Here is an 8,924-nt window from a genome sequence, read left to right as displayed (position 1 = left end):
CCGCAGGAAGAAGAAAGAATATGAAGAACAAGTGATTAGCGAGGCACAGGAAAAAATGGAGCAGAACGATATGTGGAGGTTTTATGAGTCTGTCAATGGCGTGCGGAGAAAGACAGCGCCATCTCCCGTCATGTGCAACGACCAACAAGGGACGGATAAAACCGAAGTGGCTGCCAGGTGGAAGCAACACTTCGAGACTTTGTTGAATAGTGGAAGTGACGGTGCATCGGTGAACAGAATAAATATTACCAACGATGGACAAGCTGTGGAGTCACCTACACTAGATGAGGTTAAAAATGCTGTTAAAAAGCTGAAAAACCATAAGGCTGCGAGGAAGGACCAGCTCCCGGCTTCCCAAACATGGCAGTTAGCAGCTTTATGAAGTTCTGCACCATATTATGTCGAAAATATGGGAAGACGAGGAAATGCCTGCTAGCTGGTTGGACGGTCTCATTTGCCCTCTCTTTAAGAAAGGGCACAGACTGGAGTGCACCAGTTATCGAGGAATAACCCTCCTTAATTCGGCGTACAAAATTATGTCCCGTAATCTATTCAACAGATTGAGACCGCTTGTTGTCCTTCGTCGGCGAATACCAAGCAGGTTTTCGTGAGGGCCGATCAATGACGGATCAAATGTTCACCCTGAGACAAATCCTAGATAAATTCCGGGAGTACAACTTGCAGACACACCATCTGTTTATTGATTTCAAGGCGACGCACAGTGCTGTGTCCCTTGGACAGAAATGGAAAAATCGACTCTCGTATTTAGTCGAATCAAATAGACCATGATATTAACATATGTTTCAATTATGCTGTATGCGCATTAGTATCTTTGGGAGATCACTGGGACGATCAAAACAACTCGTGTTTGTAAATATTTCCATCGCTGAAAAAGGATGATTTATCATCTGTTAGTGAAAAGCATCTTTTTCATTGCCTAAGTTTTTGAACGGTACCTTTCACTGTGAAAATCGATATGAAAAGCGTACAATCAAGTAAGATCCAATTTAATGTGTTTCAGTGCGACATATTTCGATCATTGTGATAAGTGAAGCTTCTAAGTCTTGGGCATGAAGTTATAAAGGAAGAAATAATCTACAACTTTAAACAGCTTTTAAAAAAAGTACATCAAAACACATCTCTGAAAATCGCACCAGGTCTCACTTATAGTATTATTAAGAAAATGGAAGTGATTCCAGCTGCTTTTATTTGCTCTATTAATAGCTGTTAACGATTTTCTAGATGATACTCTTGCGCTCAATAACATGGATACAAACAATAGCTTTCCGTTGATCCGTCCTAACGAAAAGCTCGTGTGTTGAAGTTTCTGTCTGATTTATATAATCCAAAAGATTTCTCCGAGGAACTTGAGAAAGAACTAAAGCAGTTTTGCAAAATGTTTTGTTTGAGAATTGATCAAAAATGGTTAAAGAGTTTTCGATCATCCGAGAAATTCGAGAAGCAAAACTCTCTGATTGTCTTCGTTGGAAAATCTTCCTCGCAATCCAAAAATAAATATTGAAGGAATTGCCGGTGAACATCGCGAAGGAGACCTCAAAAACCGTTACAGGAATGTTCGAATAAAACCAAGAAACTACGTGTTGAAGACCTTATCAATAAAAATGAACCTGAGGAGCTGGCATTTGCGGCCAATAGATCAAATAGCTCAAGCGCAAATCATGAAAAGGTAATGACAGCGACACAAGTACTGGCGTTGTACATTGACTTGAATTTATCCGACAAAAGTACAATCTGCTTTAAAGTACTTTAAACGAGGTGCATGCAAATCTGCTGGCTAGCCTTTACGCGTTGAAAAAGGAAAACCCTAAACAGGTTTCCGCGTCTGAAACGTCCACTGAGGTTAATTTGCAAGACCTGATGAAATGTACCTCGCTAAGCATTATGCACAAATTTTCGGTAGAGAGCTCAAGGACGGCGAAACTTGTATGGAAATAGGGTTTTGATGGACGCATAGGACATAGCACCTACAAACGAAAATTTTCGGAGGATGAGAGCTCAGATGAGAGTCTGCTTGTTGCTCCACTGCCCATGATTTCATAGTTGACGTATCAACCATTCGAAATGTCAGCAAATCTCCTTCATTCTGATGATGATCCCAGTCACCACGAGTACGCTGGCTTCTACCCCTCAGTTACTAATTTCATAATAAGATGATATGATTGTACATATCACGAAGAGCCATGGCTCCGTAAAGAGTTATACACGCCTGAGCCTACCAAATAAACGAACTTGAAAAAAAAATATAACAAGATCCAATGATTTCTGATACCGTCGTTAAAAAAACAATCCCTCAAATCATTACAAAGGATATTCTGATTCTATAGTATAAAACATGAGAGCAGACGTTTACGTCACTTATGATATGATCAATTGGAAATTGGTCAATTGTTGTAATAAAAACTGTTATCATATCACATATTTTTCGTAAAAAGATCCTGGTTCTTTGAGGCATATCGTAAAATCTGGCGTTTACGGCATTTATGCATTTATCTGTTCAACATAGGTCAATTACGCAAATAGTAGTTTTTATCATAAGTGACAATTTTCCCAAAATGATCTCGTTAGTTATGATTTTTGTCCCATAGTTCCATACGTTCGAAGCACTGTGCGACGTACGATTCAGAGAAACGGAATGAATTATGGCAAATTATGCTTGAACATGGTTTTCCGGCGAAACTGATACGCCTGATTCGTATAACGTTGGACGAATCGAAATCAAGTGTAAGGGTTGCGGATGAAATATTGTCATCAATTGTTACCTTAGATGGATTAAAGCAGGGTGATGCCGTGGAAGAGGCTTTTGCGCCTTTTAAGCCCTAGTGGAAAATATGTGAACTAATATTTTTCTTCGCATGAAATTTTAGTTTTTTCTTTCTCTTTAGTCTATCGGAATACGGTATAAAGAGAAGAAATTTTTGGAAAGAGAAAGAGAATTTATAAATCTCTATTTATAAAGAAATTTTTCAATTTTTTATTGAACCTTCGGAATTCGGCTGCAGGATGCAGGAGGGTGAAACGCCTGTCATCCGCGGTACAATGGCACTCTACACGGGTAGATCAAACAACCCAAATTTTGAGTTGTTTTCGATGTAGCATCTCTTTCATTCCATCCTTTGCTGTCAAAAACAGAGAAAGAAAACCACCCAACGATAGCAGTTCGATGGGGGAAGCCAACGCTAGGTTAAAGGGGTTGAACTCAAATTTAGGTTGTTTAAACCTATTTGAACTTAACATTAGGTGGAAACAAGCACAAGGTGGAAACAAGCGAAAGGTGGAAGCAGCACTACGAGGAACATCTGAATGGCTGAATGGCGCTGAGAGTACAGGCAGTGAAAGTCAAGGCAGTGGAGGAGATGACTACGTCAGTTCAGCGGACGATGGAAGCCAACCAGCCCCCACCTTGAGGGAAGTTAAGGATGCCATTCAACAGCTAAAGACCAATAAAGCAGCTGGTAAGGATGGTATCGGAGCTGAGCTCATAAAGATGGGCCCGGAAAAGCTGGCCACTTGCCTGCACAAACTGATAGTCAGAATCTGGGAAACCGAACAGCTACCGGAGGAGTGGAAGGAAGGGGTTATATGCCCCATCTACAAGAAAGGCGACAAACTGGAGTGTGAGAACTTTCGAGCGATCACCATCTTTAATGCCGCCTACAAAGTGATATCCCAGATCATCTTCCGTCGTCTGTCACCATTAGTGAACGAGTTCGTGGGAAGTTATCAAGCCGGCTTCGTTGACGGCCGCTCGACAACGGACCAGATCTTTACTGTACGGCAAATCCTTCAAAAATGCCGTGAATACCAGGTCCCAACGCACCATCTGTTCGTTGATTTCAAGGCGGCATACGACAGTATAGACCGCGTAGAGCTATGGAAAATAATGGAAGAGAACAGCTTCCCTGGGAAGCTTACCAGACTGATCAAAGCAACGGTGGATGGCGTGCAAAACTGTCGAAGATCGTTCGAATCGCGCCGGGGACTAAGACAAGGTGATGGACTGCTTGTTGTTCAACATTGCGCTAGAAGGTGTTATGCGGAGAACCGGGTGTAACAGCCGGGGTACGATTTTCAACAGATCCAGTCAATTTATTTGCTTCGCGGATGACATGGACATTGTCGGCCGAACATTTGCAAAGGTGGCAGAACTGTACACCCGCCTGAAACGTGAAGCAACAAAAGTTGGACTGGTGGTGAATGCGTCAAAGACAAAGTACATGCTTGTGGGCGGAACCGAGCGCGACAGGGCCCGCCTGGGAAGCAGTGTTACGATAGACGGGGGTACCTTCGAGGTGGTCGAGGAATTCGTCTACCTCGGATCCTTGCTAACGGCTGACAACAACGTTAGTCGTGAAATACGAAGGCGCATCATCTGTGGAAGTCGGGCCTACTACGGGCTCCAGAAGAAACTGCGGTCGAAAAAGATTCGCCACCGCACCAAATGTGTCATGTACGAGACGTTAATAAGACCGGTAGTCCTCTACGGACATGAAACATGGGCAATGCTCGAGGAGGACTTGCAAGCACTCGGAGTATTCGAGAGACGGGTGCTTAGGACCATCTTTGGCGGTGTGCAAGACGGTGTGTGGCGGCGAAGAATGAACCATGAGCTCGCCCAACTCTACGGCGAACCCAGTATCCAGAAGGTAGCTAAAGCCGGAAGGGTACGATGGGCAGGACATGTTGCAAGAATGCCGGACAGCAACCATGCAAAGATGGTGTTCGCTTCCGATCCGGCAGGTACGAGACGGCGTGGAGCGCAGCGAGCGAGATGGGCAGACCAGGAGGATGGAGAGATGCGGCCTCGAACCGTGCATTGTGGCGTCAAATTGTTGATTCAGTGTTATCTGTTTAGATGTTAACTAAATAAATGAATGAATTAGGTGGAAACAACTTAATATTTAGGTACTTTTTCACACGGGATCAAACGGTAACTACTCAAATCCGAGTTGTGCCATCGAACTCAAAATTGGCTTCCCCCACCAACGGTCCAAATTAAGTGAAATGAACTTAATTTTGAGTTGTTTGAACTTCATTTTGGGTTGTCTGATCTAACCGTGTACCCAACATAGTTTTTGGTACTTCTGTTTTTGGCTGTTTTTGGTACCCAGTTTCTGGGTAGTATACCCGAATTCAGCGCTCATTTTGGGTGATTGGTTCGTACGCAGTTACCCGAATAGAAAATACAATAGAATTACATTAAAATATCATAAATTCACAATACATATTATTTAATGAACATTCAATTATATTGTTCTTCTATTGTACAAATAAAATTGCCTTATTGTTGTTCCAATAAACGTACATAAAATAAAATCTGTTGACCGAAAAATGTTGACAATAGAATTACAATAAATTCTATTGTAATGGAAACAAACCTATTCGAAAAAAAAAAACGATTTGTTTATTGTTACGGTAATTAACAACTCCTATTTTCTATTGTAAAACTACCATTTACAATAGGATTTATGGTGGAAAACAATATTCTTAATTGTTATTCTATTGTGAGCAACAATAGAGTTTATTGTAATTACAATTTAATTTATTGTATTGTTACAATAATTTCTATTGTAACTCTATTGGACTTTTTTATTCGGGTAGTGCTAATTATCGGCAATTAACTTCGACTGGCGAAAACTTGCAATTAGTTGAGGTACATCGAGCCTTTTGTGTTTGTATGGCTTCTTTATGCCAAAAAATAACTCGTCGATACTTCCGAAGTTTTGTTATCGTGAATTAAACGAAATGAAAGCAAAAGCATAGGACGCCATATTGAATGAATGGTGGGTAGGTGTATTAGCCTTCTCTTCAGTCCCCTGGCAGGATGAGAAGAGCTGTTCTACTTTTTTTTCAGTGTTTTTGCGTTTATTTCTCCGTGTAAGTAGTACTAGAATTATTTTAGGCATCTTGGGGTGTGTAATCTGTCGGCCGCTACTGTTAATGCTGCTGTCAACCAAATAATCAACAATAAACAACTGGCTGTCAGAATCCGCAGAGATCAGAAGCATTTGGAGTCCGAGGACCGATTTTTCGGAGAAATTGCCCCCAAATGGACGTGGACGAAGCTGTGCAAACGATTTGCGACTCTACGGTAAGTATGCGGTTGAATTCCAAGTCATGACCGATGGATGCCGGTGACGCCCGCCTCATAAAAAGCAATTCTTTCAAGGGGTAGTTTGGGGCCTGTCGGTTTGTTTTGATTTCAAACTCGAGAATGGTTAATGAGGTGTCGGTTACTTCCAGGCTTCGCTCACGGAAGGATGTCGATTACCGGTGCGAATGACCGGCACTAATGATTGGCCGCTGGCGGAGATCATTAGTATCAAGGAGGCGACGGACAAATCGGTGTGGTATTATGTGCACTATGTAGATTGTAAGTATCAAGGCGGACATAACGAAAATTGTTCGGTGTTTGTAACTTATTTTTGTTTTTGTAATAGTCAACAAACGGTTGGACGAATGGGTACCGGAAGAATACTTAGATACGAGAAAAGTTCAGTTCCCTCGGAAAGAAGGTTTAACAACTGGTCAGAATACCGGAGTAACAACGCCAAAACGGATACCAGTCGGAGAGCGATCTCGTCCTGCCAGTCCTGTATTGCCACCGGATATCCTGAATGGGGGTGCCGTTCTGGCAGCAGCCCTACAGAAAAAAATAAATCGAAAGCGAAAAGCCACCTCTACAGAGAATGAAGACTCGCAAGACGTTCCGTCGACGCCAACGCCGCGGCAGTCGGGAAGTATGGTGATGCACCACGACGACGTAGTGACTCGCATGAAAAATGTCCAGCTGATAGAGCTCGGTCAGCATCGAATCAAACCGTGGTACTTCGCGCCATACCCCCAAGAAATGTGCTCCATGTCCTGCATCTACATCTGCGAGTTCTGTCTCAAGTACCGGAAAAGCCGGAAATGTCTGGAGCGGCACATAAAAAAGTGCAATCTTCGACATCCACCGGGCAACGAAATTTATCGAAAACACACGATAAGTTTCTTTGAAATTGACGGTCGGAAGAATAAAAGTTACGCTCAGAATCTGTGCCTGCTGGCAAAGCTGTTCTTGGACCACAAGACTCTGTACTACGACACGGATCCGTTTCTATTTTACGTGATGACCGAGTTCGACTCGCGGGGATTCCATTTGGTGGGGTATTTTTCCAAGGAAAAGGAAAGCACCGAGGATTACAACGTGGCGTGTATTCTGACGATGCCGCCGTACCAACGGAAAGGTTACGGCAAATTGTTGATCGAGTTTAGTGAGTTGCGAATCTCTTGAGTGTAGTGACGTGTATCTAAATCCCGATTTTTATCTCCTTTAGGTTATGAGCTATCGAAATTCGAAGGGAAGACTGGCTCCCCGGAGAAACCGCTGTCGGATTTGGGTCTGTTGTCCTATCGAAGCTACTGGGCTCAGACAATACTAGAAATTTTAATTCTGGCGAAACCGATTGGAGACAACGAGAAGCCACAGATTACTATCAAGTGAGTACCCACATCTTAAACAAAACGAAATCTCGGGTACTTATTCAAAAGGACGTATGTGATTTTGTAAACAAAGATTCAAACGTCGATTAGTCCGATCTGATGGCACTCCCACGCAAACCAACACCACCAACAGGTAGCCGAAGCCTCCCCCTATCTGTCTATGGTGATGGTTTGCGTGGGAGGGCTATCAGATCGGACTAATCGACGTTTGAATCTTTGTTTGCAAAATCACATACGTCCTTTTGAATAAGTACCCGAGAAATATGCTCTTCAGATGAAAAAGCAAACTGCAAAAGAAATCTGAGTGCACTTGTCATAAGACGAGTTTGTACAATCCCATTGAATTCCACCACTTAATTGTATCTTGACAGATACGTATTTCGAGTCAAGTACGAGATACTGAAGAAGGCCTTACTGTTGAGGTCGAAATACGTATCTGTCAAGATACAATTAAGTGGTGGAATTATGGGATTGTACAAACTCGTCTTATGGCGAGTGAAGACATTCCACTAAAAAGCTCAAAATAATTTTCTTAACAAATCTGAGTAGTTCTTTGAAAAGAAGTTTGGATTTTTTTGCTAGGCAGTTATGAAATATTCAGCACTGATAAGTATTGAAGTGTTGTTTAAAGAAAAAGAACTAGACAAACTATTGGATAAAGTACGATAGAGGATGGAAGGTAGTTTGGATTTCATACAAAATTAATCATCTCTATAGCCTAAAATGCATCAACATCAAAATCAATTATTAAAATCATGAAATCAAAAGTAACATAATTATATTCCGTTATCTTATAAATTTTGTGTCCTTACAGTGAAATCTGTGAGCTAACCAGCATAAAAAAGGAGGACGTTATCTCGACGCTGCAGATTCTGAATCTGATCAACTACTACAAGGGGCAGTACATCATTTGCATCAACAAAGAGACAATCGACCAGCACAAAAAGGCCATGGAGAAGCGCAAGATCCGAATCGACAGCAAGTGTCTCCACTGGACCCCAAAAGACTGGTCCAAGCGATCCAAGTGGTGAATCGTTTTGGCGTGGTTTTTGTGTAATTTTATCTCTAGAAAAAAATGTGTTCCCACCTTCGCCATCTCCCTCTTTGGCAGAACAAACTTGGCGCGAAAGTAGAACTGAAACATTTGTTTCTTCTTCGAAGCTACACTTTTGACCGTGTCATAAGTCGAGTGTGAGTGAGCGTTTTGTGCATATGTTGGCGAAAATCCGCACATTGTAAGGAGTCCATGCCAATCGTGTAAGAACGTTCATCACCCCCTACCCAACTACCTAATTACTTAAGGTTCCAAATTTAAGATTGTAAAGGCTCTAGATAATAAATTAATTAACTAAAATCGACGATTTAATGTTGCTTTATTTAAGGGAAACGACTTTTCTCATGCTGATATTTATGGATGCAGA

At 42.0% G+C, this 8,924-nt stretch overlaps 1 protein-coding gene across 1 annotated transcript; it reads left to right on the top strand.

Moving 5' to 3' along the window:
- The first annotated feature begins 5,966 nt into the window (after positions 1-5,966).
- LOC134226963 (histone acetyltransferase Tip60-like) lies at positions 5,967-8,861 on the top strand. Its single transcript, XM_062708114.1, has 5 exons — positions 5,967-6,109; positions 6,262-6,391; positions 6,459-7,274; positions 7,338-7,500; positions 8,318-8,861. Exons 1-5 carry the CDS (start codon positions 6,068-6,070, stop codon positions 8,532-8,534), a joined length of 1,368 nt encoding a protein of 455 aa, XP_062564098.1. The 5' UTR covers positions 5,967-6,067; the 3' UTR covers positions 8,535-8,861.
- Positions 8,862-8,924: the final 63 nt, after the last annotated feature.

This window comes from Armigeres subalbatus, chromosome 3 (assembly GCF_024139115.2).
Source record: "Armigeres subalbatus isolate Guangzhou_Male chromosome 3, GZ_Asu_2, whole genome shotgun sequence".
NCBI classification, from domain to species: domain Eukaryota; kingdom Metazoa; phylum Arthropoda; class Insecta; order Diptera; family Culicidae; genus Armigeres; species Armigeres subalbatus.
Note: the sequence above shows the minus strand (reverse complement) of the source record. Positions and strands in the feature narration are given on the sequence as shown.